At 42.8% G+C, this 16,695-nt stretch overlaps 2 protein-coding genes across 2 annotated transcripts; both read left to right on the top strand.

The window, feature by feature from the left end:
• The first annotated feature begins 155 nt into the window (after positions 1–155).
• LOC136718545 (leucine-rich repeats and immunoglobulin-like domains protein 3) lies at positions 156–4,804 on the top strand. Its single transcript, XM_066696295.1, has 7 exons — positions 156–267; positions 442–729; positions 1,394–1,669; positions 2,690–2,767; positions 3,150–3,236; positions 3,439–3,519; positions 4,668–4,804. Exons 1-7 carry the CDS (start codon positions 156–158, stop codon positions 4,802–4,804), a joined length of 1,059 nt encoding a protein of 352 aa, XP_066552392.1.
• Positions 4,805–12,569: 7,765 nt separating this feature from the next.
• On the top strand, positions 12,570–16,470 carry s1pr4 (sphingosine-1-phosphate receptor 4). The gene is made up of 2 exons (XM_066695986.1): positions 12,570–12,647; positions 13,895–16,470. Exon 2 carries the CDS (start codon positions 13,984–13,986, stop codon positions 15,145–15,147), a length of 1,164 nt encoding a protein of 387 aa, XP_066552083.1. The 5' UTR covers positions 12,570–12,647; positions 13,895–13,983; the 3' UTR covers positions 15,148–16,470.
• Positions 16,471–16,695: the final 225 nt, after the last annotated feature.

Raw genomic sequence — 16,695 nt, 5'->3', positions numbered from 1 at the left:
GCACACAGTGAACATAGAAAAATGTGAAAATACATCTTGCCTTCCCCACAGCTTTTCCAGATCCTGTTGTGTACACCGTCCCAACCAACCCCGTCTCAGGCCAAGTCTTCGAGGTGTTTTGCGTTTTGGACGGTGTCTATCCTCCTGAGGTCGAGATGCACTTGATTCGTGGTGAAGACGCCCTCGAAGGGTTGGAACCAGACGACACGGAAGGGGACTTCATTCTCTATAAGTTCGTGTTAAAAGCTGACGGACAGATCGGGACGGGTAACACCCAATACAGGTGTGAAGCCATTCTGACGCTCAATCACCATCTCCACCTCAGAAATACAACACTGCCGATCCAGTTTAAAGGTAGGCTATGTTTTAGGTTGAACTTTTATTGATAGCCGCTTTGTACCAACATTAATAATGTGTCCTTCTACTCTCCCCGGTGTCCAGCGCCCCCTCAGAACACATCTGTGTCTCCTGCCTTCATACGAGGACAGGCTGGGCACTCGGCTTCCTTTTCCTGCAGGGCCCCAACCGAGTCTTCTCTGAACATCTCCTGGGTGAAGGAGGGCAGCGAGGGGATATGGAAACCCCCCAGGCACTGGCTGCAGACCCCAAGCCCGGGGAGACTGCAGGTGGATATTGAGCAGCTGCAGGTGGAGGACAGAGGGAATTACACCTGTATCATCAGCAACGACATAGGAGAGACCCGGCACACCCTGACCCTGCTCCTGTCCTGTGAGTTCTGGTCTATTTTTCTTCTTTCTTCGTTTTGTAATGATGGCCCGCGATTGGTGACTGCGTGTCTCGCTCCCTATCAAGTTGTGGCAAAGGCCACTGCATCAATTAAAAGTATCAGGAGAGAGAGAGAGAGAGAGAGAGAGAAAAATTAATGGCCTTGTTCTGTTACAGCCGTTCTCTTAAAGAATATATCTTGATCAAGTGTTCTGGAGACTTTGGACAAATCAGGGACAGGACCGGAAAGAAGTGCAACATGGGCAGCAGTTTATAAAAACAGCTGGCTATTGTGCCTTCAAGAAAGTACCTGGATGCAGTCCACAGGAAGGCAGAAATCAGTGTACACAGTAGGAAGCTAATAACTCCCCAGAGCCTACTTTCAGATAATGCTTACAGCATGTATAGATAGTGTGAAGATATGCTATTAATGTCTTACATTGTGGCAATCCCCTACTTGTTACTGAATCCGGGAAGGATCCTACATCTGCCCAGATTAGCACTGCGTTTGATTGGCCTCCTTATTGGAAGAGGAAGTTAGGAGGCTATAGATAACACTTCACAAGATTCTGCCAGCTACGAGGATATGTTAATCTCCACATTAGACTGGATGAGACCAAAATCAATCAGCAGGACATTAACACGGGTTTCGTTTCCTCCCTTGCAGACGGCCCCCGGAGCGTGGAGAGCAGCCCCCGGGAGATGACGGCGAGGGAAGGGGAGCCGCTGACGCTGAGCTGCAGTGGGGATGCCAGCCCCCCGCCTGCCATCACGTGGACCAAGGACGATGACTCGCCACCCCCCTCCTGGAAGGTGGGGGCCACCCAGGGCCGCGCCACCCTGAGCACTGCCGCCCTTGCCCCCCGGGATGCCGGCATCTATCTGTGCACCATCCAGAACAGCATAGGCAGTGAGACGCGGGTGGTGTCCCTCACTGTGCAGTGTGAGTCTCACCACCTACCTGAACATCTAACCCAGTTCTTGCAGCCTCACACTGAACACTGACTTCACACCGGGCCTCAAACTAACACAGAGATTCTCTTGGCCTTTGTTAGCTGTATCAGCAAGCCTTTCCAGTAGCAGATCTTTACCCAATAACAGGATATCCTGAGAACCCCTATAGTCGTGAGCCAGTTACACAGATCAGGGTTTCCTGTAGCACTTCATTTAAGCCCCATTGGATCTGCTTTAGACAAAGTTAATTTCCGTATTGTGTGTGGTTCTAAAATAGTTCATAAACTGTTTGTAAGACTGGGAAGCATGATTGTGCAAGATGTGATGCCTGCAGAATCACCAGTGAGGGAAATTGCACTCCCACGTAGAATGGCTTGTTCTGGTCTCTGCTGACCTTATTCCTGTGTGTAACACGTGCCAAGTGAGGAGAGTCCTCATATGTTGCCAGCGAACCCTGCCTTCATCATAGTTCCTGGAGCGATCATTATAAACAGGAAGCTATAGCAGTGATGAAACCGCCTGCTGTGTAGATTTCAACAGTCACTACGAGAGAACTGTACGCTGCAATTTCGAAGCCCATTTCATAACCCCAAGGGCAGCAAATCAAACACACACACACACACACAAAAAAGAAAGGGTAGGATTTCTGCATGGCAAAAATGTGCAGGGAGATTGATGCAGGAGCAATGGACAGGGCACAATCTGAAATGCGGTGTAATTGTATTAGGCCTTAAAAGCATTATCTGTGGGTTTATTTCCAACAATTTGTATTATCTGCCTATAGAGTTATTTTTTTACTGTTCCACTTTACCGATATAAGTACATAAACACATTTCAATGTTGAAGGTTTGAAAAAAATCAGAGCAAGAAACTAAACAAAGAATCATGTTGCTTTCTGGAACAAGGTCACAAGCTGCAGACGAAGCTCATAAACTCTCTAATAATACATCCACAGCGTGTTTGTTTTTAGCATTGCCAATACCATTAAGTGTCATCTTTTATTTTCCAGGTGATCCAACAACCTCCAGTGCTCCCGATGCAACCTCTCCCCCTGTCTCTGACCCAGAGCGCAGCACAGCGAGTGCAGGTGAGTGAGTACAGTACGAGCCCAGAGAATTGACTGAATAAGATGACAGTGGGGACAATCCGGCCCTTTTAACTCAACATACAGTGAACAAACCCATAGGAAAAGGCACTATGCTAAAGAAACAGAATGACACAGAAATGCACCACACACCTCAAATGTCTACAGCTAAACACAATTATCTATACAAACAACAACAAATACAAGCCTCCTTGTTCCTCTCGAGCATGTAATCACAGCAGACTGGAGGTTTGCTATGTCAGACTAACCAATGACTTCATACACCTTTTCTCCGTGATTGAAATCAACTCGCATGTGATAAGCAACTGTAAAACTGTTATTTTTCTGTGTTTAAAATAATACCTGGATTGGTGTGTGTGGTCAGCTTTTACAGGCGATGTACAGACGACCAGAGAAGGCGTCACAACTGCTGTGAGTGAAAGTGCCATCGACAGCACAGAGAGGGAGCCAGGTGAGTAACTAGGATGCCCTGACAACACTGTACTTAATCTATTGCACTGCCAACATGATCCCCCATTTGGTATCTATACTGCTTTCAACTGAAAGTATTACAGAGTCTATATGCTATTTACCCTCTCAATAAATTAATGTCAGACATGTGGCCAGCAGGGTTCTTCAGCTTCAACATTTGATCTGGTCTGTTTGTTTTTAAGCTGAGCCAAAGGGAAGCACGTCTTCTCACACTGAGAGCGACAGAGAGACAGAGTCTACACAAAGCACAGAGAAAGTGACAAGTGAGTACAGCCGAGACTTTACTAGGTCTGCACGTGTGAGCTCATTGCACTAGGATGTCTGCTTATTGTGTTTTGTACTAATTATATTACTGCACTTTGAAATGTTTCTTGTGTCAACTATACGTCTCCCTGGATAAGGGTGACTGCACAGAAATACATAAATAAATAAATATTAATGAGAGCATAGTCTTATTTCCCTAAACCTTCAATTGAGGATACAGGGATTCTACTGTTGGCCAGCCTGGTTTCTTCTGTAGTGATGCAAAACACAGATAGGAGTTCATGTAACTGTACCTGCCCAAGTGGAGATATTCTAACGATAAAATCTTGAAACCAGAATGCATTATCAAGATGCTGTAAAATGCTTTAAAGAAAGCATGGGTTAATTAAAGATCTAAAACCTTGCTCTCAGAAGAGGTATGAAGCTTGATTATTGATCCAAGTCTGTTTGTTTCTCAGCCAAGCCAATGAAAACGGTTTCTTCTCAGGCTAAGGGTGACGTTGCAATTCACCTTCCACAAGCCACAGAGATATTGATATGTGAGTACGGTCAAGATGCGGCCATTCTAATGCTTTTGGCTTCAGTACTAACCAGTGCCAACCTAACTTAGCCGAAATCAGGTCGAACTTGTAAGCTGTGCGTACAGCTGCTGGATTTTCACAATCCAAGCCTTCACATGTGACACACTGCCCAAAAAACAGCACAGAAAATCAAATGCAACTCTGGATCATGGGCATTTAACTCGGCACACGAGTGGCACAGACTGTTGACATGTTTGTAAACAGGGCAGCCCTCAGATGCTTAAATAGACTGAGATAGAATGGTTTATAGAGACTATTATGGCATTTTGATTTTTAAGAACATAAGAAAGTTTACAGACGAGAGGGGGCCATTCGACCCATCGTGCTCGTTTGGTGTTCATTAATATCTAAGTGATCCAAGGATCCTATCCAGACTATTTTTAAATGTTCCCAAACTTTTTTTATTCTTGGTTTAATTTGCTTCAAGTTCGAGCTGTCCCACAAGAGATGAGCAGTGAGGATAATGACATTTCTCAGAAAGTACTTTCAGGCCGAGGCTTACCTTCAGCGTACAGATGCAGGGAACCTGTGGCCTTGACTTGGCGTGGTTTGTCCTTGTCTTTCAGTGGAAGACGTGCCCCCCATAACCACCACATATGTGTTGTGCACAATGGGCCCAGTGGCCGGCCTGTCATCGCTGGGTTTAGTGATCCATCTGATCCGCCGCATGAAGAAGAAATCCCTCCTGGAGCTCCCCCAGTGACCGGCTCCACACACCCCTGGAGAGGGACCAAGATGGTTAAAGGTCATGTAGCTTTCAAAGCCTTGAAGCTGGCATTAGACAGCAGAGGCCTTGCTACCTTTTCCAGCTGCAACACTGGACAGCTTTACTCAGTGCATATAGATCTCTCTCCATGGCACATGTGATGGTAACACGATGGAAAACAAGTTTTCTTAATTTTTTTTTTTTTATTGAAACAGTTCTGTATTGCAAGTTGAAGACTTTTTGTGTATATTATGCTGCAAATACAGGATGTTACCCATGTGTTATAATGTGAATCGAGGGAGATGAATGCAGACAGCTGTTATATTCGTAATGAGAGACACTGCAGAGAACTGGTGCTTTATTCCTTTGCCTGACCAAGATGCACCTCTCAGATGTCCAGTCTGCAGAGATCCCCCAAAAAGTGTGATATGAGGCACTTTCAGGAATAAAGAGACCCTGCTGTCCTGTTTCATTTTTGAATATATTATTATTATTATTATTATTATTATTATTTCTTATCAGACACTCTTATCCAGGGTGACTTTCAATTGTTACTATATATACACTCACCTAAAGGATTATTAGGAACACCATACTAATACTGTGTTTGACCGCCTTTCGCCTTCAGAGCTGCCTTAATTCTACGTGGCATTGATTCAACAAGGTGCTGAAAGCATTCTTTAGAAATGTTGGCCCATATTGATTCGATAGCATCTTGCAGTTGATGGAGATTTGTGGGATGCACATCCAGGGCACGAAGCTCCCGTTCCACCACATCCCAAAGATGCTCTATTGGGTTGAGATCTGGTGACTGTGGGGGCCAGTTTAGTACAGTGAACTCATTGTCATGTTCAAGAAACCAATTTGAAATGATTCGACCTTTGTGACATGGTGCATTATCCTGCTGGAAGTAGCCATCAGAGGATGGGTACATGGTGGTCATAAAGGGATGGACATGGTCAGAAACAATGCTCAGGTAGGCCGTGGCATTTAAACGATGCCCAATTGGCACTAAGGGGCCTAAAGTGTGCCAAGAAAACATCCCCCACACCATTACACCACCACCACCAGCCTGCACAGTGGTAACAAGGCATGATGGATCCATGTTCTCATTCTGTTTACGCCAAATTCTGACTCTACCATCTGAATGTCTCAACAGAAATCGAGACTCATCAGACCAGGCAACATTTTTCCAGTCTTCAACTGTCCAATTTTGGTGAGCTTGTGCAAATTGTAGCCTCTTTTTCCTATTTGTAGTGGAGATGAGTGGTACCCGGTGGGGTCTTCTGCTGTTGTAGCCCATCCGCCTCAAGGTTGTACGTGTTGTGGCTTCACAAATGCTTTGCTGCATACCTCGGTTGTAACGAGTGGTTATTTCAGTCAAAGTTGCTCTTCTATCAGCTTGAATCAGTCGGCCCATTCTCCTCTGACCTCTAGCATCAACAAGGCATTTTCGCCCACAGGACTGCCGCATACTGGATGTTTTTCCCTTTTCACACCATTCTTTGTAAACCCTAGAAATGGTTGTGCGTGAAAATCCCAGTAACTGAGCAGATTGTGAAATACTCAGACCGGCCCGTCTGGCACCAACAACCATGCCAGGCTCAAAATTGCTTAAATCACCTTTCTTTCCCATTCAGACATTCAGTTTGGAGTTCAGGAGATTGTCTTGACCAGGACCACACCCCTAAATGCATTGAAGCAACTGCCATGTGATTGGTTGGTTAGATAATTGCATTAATGAGAAATTGAACAGGTGTTCCTAATAATCCTTTAGGTGAGTGTATATGTATGTATATACAGTACTGTGCAAACGTTTTAAGCAGCTGTGAAAAAATGCTGTACAGTAAGAATGCTTTCAAAAATAGACATGTTCATAGATTATATTTATCAATTAACTAAATGCAAAGTGAGTGAACAGAAGAAAAATCTAAATCAAATAAATATTTGGTGTGACCACCTTTTGCCTTCAAAACAGCATCAATTCTTCTAGTTACACTTGCACCCAGTTTTTGAAGGAACTCGGCAGGTAGGCTGGCCCAAACTTCTTGGAGAACTAACCACAGTTCTTCTGTGTATTTAGGCAGCCTCAGTAGCTTCTCTCTCTTCATGTAATCCCAGGCAGGCTCGATGATGTAGAGATCAGGGCTCTGTGGGGGCCATACCATCACTTCCAGGACTCCTTGTTCTTCTTTACACTGAAGATAGTTCTTAATGACTTGCACTGTATGTTTGGGGTCGTTGTCATGATGCAGAATAAATTTGGGGCCAATCAGATGCCTCCCTGATGGTATCTGCTTGTACTTCTCAGCATTGAGGAGACCATTAATTCTGACCAAATCCCCAACTCCATTTGCAGAAGTGGAGCCCCAAACTTGCAAGGACCTCCACCATGCTTCACTTTTGCCTGCACTCATTTGTGTACCGCTCTCCAGCCCTTCGGCAAACAAACTGCCTTCTGCTACAGCCAAATATTTCACATTTTGACTCATCAGTCCAGAGCACCTGCTGCCAATTTATGCACCCCAGTTTCTGTGTTTTTCGTGTATAGTTGAGTTACTTGGCCTTGCTGCCACATCGGAGGTATGACTTTTTGGCCGAAGTCTTCCATGAAGGCTTCTGACCAGACTTCACCGGACAGTAGATGGGTGTACCAGGGTCCCACTGTTTTCTGCCAATTCTGAGCTGATGGCAGTGCTGGACATCTTCCAATTGTGAAGGGAAGTAAGCATGATGTGTCTTTCATCTGCTGCAGTAAGTTTCCTTGGCCGACCACTGTGATTACGGTCCTCAACGTTGCCCGTTTCTTTGTGCTTCTACAAAAGAGCTTGGACAGCACATCTGGAAACCCCTGTCTGCCTGGGAGAGATGCAGTATAAGTACCTTGTGTCTTGTTGCTGTGCTCAGTCTTGCCATGGCGTATGACTTTTATGTCTTCAGCAATTTCACCTTGTTGGCTGAGTTTGGCTGTTCCTCACCCAGTTTTATTCCTCGTTCACAGCTGTTTCTGTTTCAGTTAACGATTGTGTTTCAATCTACATATTGAACTGATGATCATTAGCACCTGTTTGGTATAATTGTTTAATCATACACCTGACTATATGCCTACAAAAACCCTGACTTTGTACAAGTGTACCTAAAAGAACTGATGCTGTTTTGAAGGCTAAGGGTCGTCACACCAAATATGGATTTGATTTAGATTTTTCTTCTGTTCACTCACTTTGCATTTTGTTAATTGATAAATATAATCTATTAACATGTCTATTTTTGAAAGCATTCTTACTTTAGAGCATTATTTCACACCTGCCTAAAACTTTTGCACAGTACTTTATATAGGATTTTCCTTGCATATAGAAATTGTTTTAAATTTCGGGTGTTGCATTATTCTGTTTCTCAAAAGAAGAGGTGGGGCACTTGCACATGTCAACTGTCTGAAAACAATAACTGCACCATTTTTAGCTTCATTTCCTGTTATTTTAATGAAGAGATTAGGAAATGTATAAATAAAGTGATCGTGTGTGTCTGTCTGTGTGTGTGAGTGTGTGTGTATGGAAGTGGGTGGGGGGGAGGTGGAGTTGCTATGTTGTTAAACGTGCAAAAGTGCTTACACTGACAGTTTCTATTCATGGATTATTTATATGTGTCATGTTTAACTTTGGATATGAGCTTTTTAAAAAAGTTTTATTAAAAAGTGTTAACTGCTGTTCAGCCCATGATGGACTACAAACAAGTATAGCTTCACACTGTCCCCAAATTCATGTGTAACTTACATTTTATGTGGTAATCTCGGGATGAAATTGTGTGCAGTGGAGACTCAATATGTTGTACAAATTTAAGCGCCAGAAAGGCCTGCACAGTCCTTACAAATTTATCGCTTTTGGCCATTTTGTTTTGTATTCACAATAAATGTATCCTCTTTTATACCCATCAATATGGAATGGACAGTTATTGTTGTTCACAAACGCACTAGGAGATGGCACCACAAACAGCTGGGCTTTACTGTCAGTAAGAGGACAGACTGAGCCTTAAAGTGGCCAAACCGGGATTCCCCTGCACCCCCCCAAGACTGACCAGTTACATGCCCACCTCTGCAAGGCCAGAAGGTCTATAGCCTCGGTTTGGAAAGGCTGCTGGGCTACAGTATCCACAGTGCACTGTATATTCAAGGTGTCCTACTGTGTGACCCTAGAGGCTCAGTGCAGACAGGAGAGTGTGGGGCAGGGGTGCAGATTTCAGGAAATGGCCATAGTTATCTCTGTCTCTGCTCCCAGCTCACCTGAGGACTGCAGTCAGTGTTGCACATTTCCAAAAATAAATAACTGTCACTTTACAACTGTTCGCATTAGATGAAGTGAAATAAAAAGACATGCTCTGTGGTTTTCACATGCCAATTTCTTGCGATCAGTTTGAAACGGGTGTGTCACCCTCAGAAGGGCGTTTATTTACACCCCAGGATGTGGTTGCATTTGTGAGGCACTGTTTTTTTTTCCTCTTGTTGTTGTTTAGTTTTTTCAGAATCATATTGAGCAGAAAAACATCGAGTCGTCAAAGATCTCGACTTGTGGCTGTTGGGAGGAAGGGGGGAAAACTGTGTTTTTGTCCATTTAAGGTTATACATTACGTTAAGTGGGCCACAGTTGACAGATGCATGTTTTGCATGCCTCCGAATCCTCAATGACCTTATTTGCACATTTCGATGCGATCTGGAAGTGATACTCCAGCTCAGCTGCAGCAGGCCAGTGAAAAACATGGCATGGTTGTGGATATTATAGGAAGTTTGTGAAATACACAGATTCCATCTCCACAGATCACTCTGCGTAAGAGTGCTAAGTGTAGGTCAGTTGTGAAAGAGAAGTAGCTGTGTATGAGAACCCTTCTTCTGTGTACATATGTGTTGCACCTGGCTAGGCACTAAAGATTTAGGAGGAAGTGGAACCCTGTCTTATTGAGCTTAAACCTTACTGGAGCTTACTGAAGTATACAATCAAATTTTGCATAGGCTATGTATTATTCTCATTTTCATTGTGTTATTGTGACCGAACTTAAAAATGTTCTACAAACTGAAGGTCTGGGATTGCAATCTTTAAGATGTGATTGTGTGTGTCTCTAGAATATTTAGATGGTTCTATTTCATAATCCATATTCCATTTATAGAACTATGACCACCAGCCAAGGTCCAGTTCCAGCCCAATACAGACAGGAAATCAACAATGCATTTTTTACCATCTTACCGAACATCTGTTTGCACGCACATAGGCAAGGGTCAAACACTGCCACTCATATGCCAGTTAGGAAACTCCAACCAGTCCAGACTTACACTGAAGTAATCAGGTTTAGAGGAGGCTAAAAATTGAATCTTACCAAGTCCAGTGTGAGGAAATCCAATAACATATTCTGATGTAAACAGGAAAAAAATATTATATTTTTATACACGTCGTATTTTATGTGTAGTAAAGCAATGACCATTCTCCACAATTTCTGAGTACACCACTCAGTCAGATGTAGCCAATTAGCTTTCTGCTCATCATGTTTGACCCTTGGTGTGCTGAACCGCTGAAAAGTGACTTTCCCCCCCATTGTTCGAGCTTTCTGTTAACCGTCTCTTCTGATTTTCACTTCACGTAAACGTTCGATTACATAACTGAAGTATCAATTTGTCAAGCTGAACACTTTTTTTTTATCTCCACTTGCTAGTATTTTACTCACTGCTGTTTGCCCTGTGCGACATGGTAATTGCATTGAGTCACAAAAAGCTAACAACCTATTCCTTTTTCTGGGTTAAAAAAACATTCAGATGACAAGGGGGTGCTAGCAATATGGCCAAAGATAACATGTCAAGAGCAGATTATCAAAAAAGCTGGAAATGATAACATGTATTGCTAGAAAATAATTGTGTAAAGTGTATCAACACCCTTCAAAAGGCAGAAGCCAATGTGGAGTGTAAAAGTGTTTTGTTACTATTGGTAGAAGCCTGATTTTGCAACGCAAGCAAACTTTTTCTAACAGTCACCTACACTTGTAGCAAAATATGTTACAATTTTTCTCTGTCAGGGACAGAAACAATGTGAAAAAATGGAAGCAGGAGAATACAATAGAAAGACCCCAGGCCTGCTTCACAGGACGGCACGTGGGGAGTTATTTTAGTTGGCAGTGCAGCTGGGTGTGTTGAAGTGTAAAACCTCTTGCCTTCATATCAGGTAGAAAGAAGGGTGGGACATGATTTCTTAATCTGATGCAGAAGATTTCAATAGTTCCTGTTTTGCCTGGAGAATCATTTCTCAGAACTGGCACACAGTCTTGAGTAAACAGGTTTTTTTTTCTATTTTTGTGAGGCGCAGCCGACTTTTGTAAGTATTCCGTCACAGTCCTCAGGATTGTCACAGAGCCTAGAAAGTACATCTGGGCAAAACTAGTGGCCTGTTTCGCAATCGGAGGACAGCGCAGGGCTGAGGACCGGTGCAGAACAACAGGGTTTTTGACGTTACAGGTTTTCTGTACAGAAGGGAAGCAATTTGTGCAGGTTACATCATGGAGATGCCATTTCTGTACCTCCAGGGTTGCATGTAAAGATGTAGAAATGCTTTTTTCTTGGTGATTTGTTTTGTTCTTTCCTTGCCAGCAGAAACTTGCCACAGAGAAACAGCGGCGATGCACTTACGGTTATGCGAGACGAATCTAAGGCTATGAAATGGGACATGAGTGAGAGGGTGGGGGAGGCAGAATGCTCACAGAAGTAACTTATGCTATCTGCTTCTGAATCTAGGATATATTTACATTACATTACATTTAGTTCCCCCCCTTTTCCAAATGGTACTTTTAAAACATTCCCTAAGAAAACAATATTTACATATATACAACATATATAATTTAGCCTGCGAGACCTGTCTAAGATCTTAAAGTGCCCATCAAATCAAACATATGGTACAAGAGAGTAACTAACATCTACCAATAAATCAAATGGTTACAAGCATTTTAATGTTACACCTCTAATGCATCTCACCGAATAAGCCAAAAAAGACTTAGCTCCCCCTGTTTCATTTGGATCAATCTCACACGCCAGTGCAGAAACAAATCAGCATTGCAGAGACGCATCAAACTGCATATGCTATTATTGATTGCACCTAAATAGGAAAAGTAAATGTGATGCAGAACAGGAATTATGGGATCTCTGTAGAGACTGGATAAAGCACAGCTGTGAGAAGGAGCCACACAGTCAGATGAAGTTCAGAATAGATCAGTGTTTCACCATGACTCAGTTCACAGAAAGCAGAAAGCACAAAGTGTGAATCTTGAGAGCTAGGATTTGGTTTGGTGTCAATATTCTTACTCATTCCATTTGCAGTGTGTTAATATGACTCCTAATGAATGTGCAGAATGTTTCAGGCAGAGCAGAAACTACACAAGGTGTTCAACCAAATGCAACACATATATATATATATATATATATATATTAAAAAAAGTGGATATTTGAGAATTCAGATTTTTCGCTGACATTCCTTTTCTATCTATTGAAGTTACCCTGGCATAAAGTATGGCTCCAAAACCAAAAATGGTATACATCTCTAAGAAATTATTGCATTTTTGAATGTATTGTTATTTGTTCGTTTGTTTTTGCAAAAACACGTTTTAAGTTCAGTAAATGTGGTTTGCAGGGTTGTGAAAAACCACTGGCTCAGTAATGTCATGGGTGGGACCAACCTGTTGAGATGCTTTGACTTTTTTTTTTACATTGCAACTTCCCTCAATTGTGCATATAACCAGAGTGACATCTGCACAGACGGCAGAGAGGGGATGGCAGACAACAGGACACAGTAACTCTTGCAACACTGGAAACAGACAAGTAAGTGACTGATCACTACCTACTCAAATGGTGCCAACTCTACTGGTTAGTGGAATGTGCGTCTATCCTGAATAGGGGAGGAAAACAGCTGTGGACTATACTTTAAAAATTAAATTAAATTAAAAAACGCAAAACAGTCTTAACATCTTAGTTTTTAGTGTGTGCAATTTACAATATACAGAATTGCACAGAAACTTGCATTACTGCAACATTTCCCACCCTCTGTTGCTCAATGCAGTGTACAGTAAATTCTGTTAAGAGACACTGTGTTGCTTTGGGGTGTAATTGGGGCATTTTAATATGTTATTAGTTGCAGTACACTGGGTTTTATTGTATATATCTTTATAGATATATACAATAAAACCAATTGTACTGCAACTAATAACACATTAAAATGCTTAAGATAAATATAATTGTATATATAATAAGATCAGATATTACAATGCATTTTATTTTTTGCAATAAATGTACCCAGTCATATTGCTTATATATAAATTATCTGGATGCTGTTTCATTACTGAGCATGATGCAAACTCCTGAATGTTTCAGGCAGAGCAGAAACTACTCAAGGTGTTCAGCAAAATGCAACACAATATTTTTTTATTTATATATATTATAAAATAATGGACATTTGAGAAATGGATTCTGTTTCCAAGAGGGTATTTTTCATTGCTGTCGATTGCTGATATAGCTAAAAGTCTGTGAGAACAGCCAGTTTCTGAACGGGAAACCTGTGTGCCCTGGCACTGTTGCAGGATTTCAGAGCCCTTTAAACCACCAAGCGCCGCGTGGTCACATCAGGCTGCTGGTGCTTGACAGTCATTCCCAGCTGATGTGTGTGGTGAATCCCAAGTGGATTGTGTGAAAGCAACTCCTGATTGTATATGAAATGATCTTCCCCAAGACTGCAACTACCTTAAAGGCAAGGGGATTCCCCTGCCAGCCATACGTTGAGGGTTTCTACCCTCAGCCTGTACTTATTTCCACCACAACAGGGGCTGTGCAGACCAAAGAGTAGGCGGAGAGAGAGAGATATTTGAAACTCTCTTTGTAGTTCATATCTTTTGTATTTTATTGTCTTATTATGTCATAACATTCATTATTGGCACTCAATTCAGTTTAATGATTTCACATTCACATAAGTGTGGGCAAACTAGATAGATGGATAGATGCATAGATCGATAGATAGATAGTTTGTTGAACTCCCTGCTCATCCTAATCTGCTGTCATCTCTTGTTTTCCTTCAGGTAGATTATCTGTGCCTGCTGTTCCCAGAGCAGTGTGTGTATTTTCCTGAGCACCAAGTCCCTTCAGGAGCTGCACACAGGCTTTGGCCATGGAAATCCTCCACTCTCTTAATTCTCCCAGCTCCTGCCCGGAGACCTACTCTTGGACCAATGGCAACGTGATCCTGGAGCACTACAACTACACGGGCCGCCTGGAGAACCGGCACAGAGACAACCGGAGCTTCAGCGGGGTCAAGGTGGCCTTCACCTTCATCAGCACCTGCATCATCCTGGAGAACCTGATCGTGCTGCTGGCCGTCCTGGTCCACCTCCGCTTCCGCAGCTGGGTCTACATCTGCATCGTCAACATCACCCTGAGCGACCTGCTGGCCGGCGTCGCCTACGTGGTCAACCTGTTCCTGTCCGGGAGGATGACCTTCCAGCTGACTCCCAATGTGTGGCTCTTCAGGGAGGGCGTGCTGTTCGTGGCCTTGGCAGCGTCCATCTTCAGCCTGCTGCTGACGGCGGTTGAGCGCTATGTCACCATGATGAACCCCACGCTGTACAAATCCACCAGCAAGTCCTGCCGGGTCTACACTCTAGCGGCCCTCTGCTGGGTGGCTGCCTTCATCATCGGCTTCCTCCCGCTGCTGGGCTGGAACTGCCTCTGCAATCTGGAGAACTGCTCCACCCTCCTCCCGCTCTACTCCAAGAGCTACATCCTCTTCTGCGTGGTCATGTTCAGCCTCATCCTTGCCGGCATCTGGTTCTTGTACTACTCCATCTACCGCCACGTCAAGACCAGCACAGAGAAGAGCTCCACGCGCAGCCGGACGAAGTCCTTCCGGCTCCTCAAGACCGTGGTGCTCATCGTGGGGGCTTTTGTCGTCTGCTGGGGCCCCCTGTTCTGCCTCCTACTCATGGACGCCTTCTGCAGTTCAGCTAAGTGCAGCCAGCTCTACAGCATGGACTGGCCCATCGCCCTGGCGGTCCTCAACTCAGCCATCAACCCCATCATCTACTCCTTCGGCAGCATGGATGTGCGCAAGGCCATCGTGAACATCCTGTGCTGCTGCTGTTTCAAGACAGGCCTGTGCGATATCGCCAGCATCATGTCCGTCGAGACAGGGAACTCCTCCGAGAGCTCCCTGAGACACAATAGCATCCGGAACAGTTTCCGCAGAGCCTCGAGTCTCAGCCCCACACCCTCCACCAAAACCAAGAAGATCCGCCTCAGTTCCACCACCTCTTGTCTGTCCGTGTCGAGCTGTTAAACCAGGAGGAGAGAGCAGCAGAGAAACGGCACAGTAGTGCTTGTTGGATCTCACTTCCTGCACCAAGACTCTCGAAAGCTTTAGTGATTGTTTCGTAAAAAGGTTAATTGGCTAGGAATTGAATTAGTCATCAAACAAGATTTCTACACCAAAACGTACCCACGGGATTTTCTATGCTCCGCAGACTTCAGATGTTATTTGCTGGCAAATGCATATTCACTGACTCTTGAATGTACTTTATATAGAAAATCAGTTAGTAAAGTATAAATATGGAACGCTTCATATAAACTTATCAATATGATTTTCAATACTTTTGCCCGTTTGTCCCCAAATTATTGATTCCGATTAGATTCAACTTAAATAACATATTAGATTTCAAAAACTTTTTTCACATTTCCCACAATTCATAAAAGGTATAAATTCTCATTCTGGAAACTGATGAAACTACCTTGCGAATGCAGTTTTTGGGGGGAAATTATTGAATCATATTCCATCATTTGGCAAGTAAGCAAAGATATGTAATAATCTATTGATAGGTTTACATGAACCCTGTAAGCACTTTTCTATTAATGCTTCATTGAAGGTTAAAAACAACAGCATCAATGCATAAAAAACAACAGATTTGTATGTTTTAAACTTTATTTTTTCTCCTGATCTAATTTACTCTGCAAATGGACTCTTTGGACTCTGCACTCTTGACTCATGCGTTGTTTGACAAATGAAAATGGAAAAAGCACCTGCACTTCTAATTAAATATGGCCTCTACTGTAGCGCACCTCCTTGAGCGCCATGTTTTTTAATTGTATGTAACGTATGTAAATAATGTAATCATTGGCTTACAGGAAAGTATTGTAGCCCTCCCCCGATCCCCCCAGAATCGGAGTGCAATTCACCCCCACCCCCCCATTGAAGTTATATATACAGGAAATATATACTGCACCGTGGGGGCTGCGGGGGCATGTCGTATGTTTTGATTGTCACTTTAAGTTACTGCTAAAAGTAATCTTTTTTTTTTTAATGTGTTCATTAAGATATGATTCAGATGTATAACTGTCATTACATAGGAAAAAAATATACATTTTTAAATAATAGCAATTTGTATTAATCTGTGTCAGTTTAGAATGCTTCTTTTTTAAGTTTATTTTGATCATTTTTGTGTTTGTATAAATTATCAAATAAAAGTCAAAGGAATATATTGTATGTGGCCCTGGCTAAGAAAAAACATTTGGTGTTGCTTTAATTTGTGCTGGAAATGGTGCCGTCTTTCCAAAAGGTGGAGCCATTTCGTAAAAATTAAGGAAATAAAGACACTTTTAGTGACAACTGTTTCCCAGTGAGTGGTTACTAAAATAAATAGTCACTGATACATGGTATTTTATAATTACTCTAAAAGGTGCACCGTTAACAATTTGTTTTATATATGTACGTACACACACACACACACACACACATATATATATATATATATACATATACATATATACATATATATACATATACATATATATATATACATATATATACCTATATACATATACATATATATAT

This window comes from Amia ocellicauda, chromosome 22, assembly GCF_036373705.1.
Source record: "Amia ocellicauda isolate fAmiCal2 chromosome 22, fAmiCal2.hap1, whole genome shotgun sequence".
In the NCBI taxonomy this organism is placed as follows: domain Eukaryota; kingdom Metazoa; phylum Chordata; class Actinopteri; order Amiiformes; family Amiidae; genus Amia; species Amia ocellicauda.
Note: the sequence above shows the minus strand (reverse complement) of the source record. Positions and strands in the feature narration are given on the sequence as shown.

Excerpts from the sequence above, each read along its gene's own strand:
- LOC136718545 (XM_066696295.1), top strand. The coding sequence starts at position 156 with ATGCACTTGATTCGTGGTGAAGACGCCCTCGAAGGGTTGGAACCAGAC. Across the intron at positions 730-1,393 it reads CCTGACCCTGCTCCTGTCCT|ACGGCCCCCGGAGCGTGGAG; the intron begins GTGAGTTCTGGT and ends CCTCCCTTGCAG. Across the intron at positions 3,520-4,667 it reads AAGCACAGAGAAAGTGACAA|TGGAAGACGTGCCCCCCATA; the intron begins GTGAGTACAGCC and ends CTTGTCTTTCAG.
- s1pr4 (XM_066695986.1), top strand. The coding sequence starts at position 13,984 with ATGGAAATCCTCCACTCTCTTAATTCTCCCAGCTCCTGCCCGGAGACC.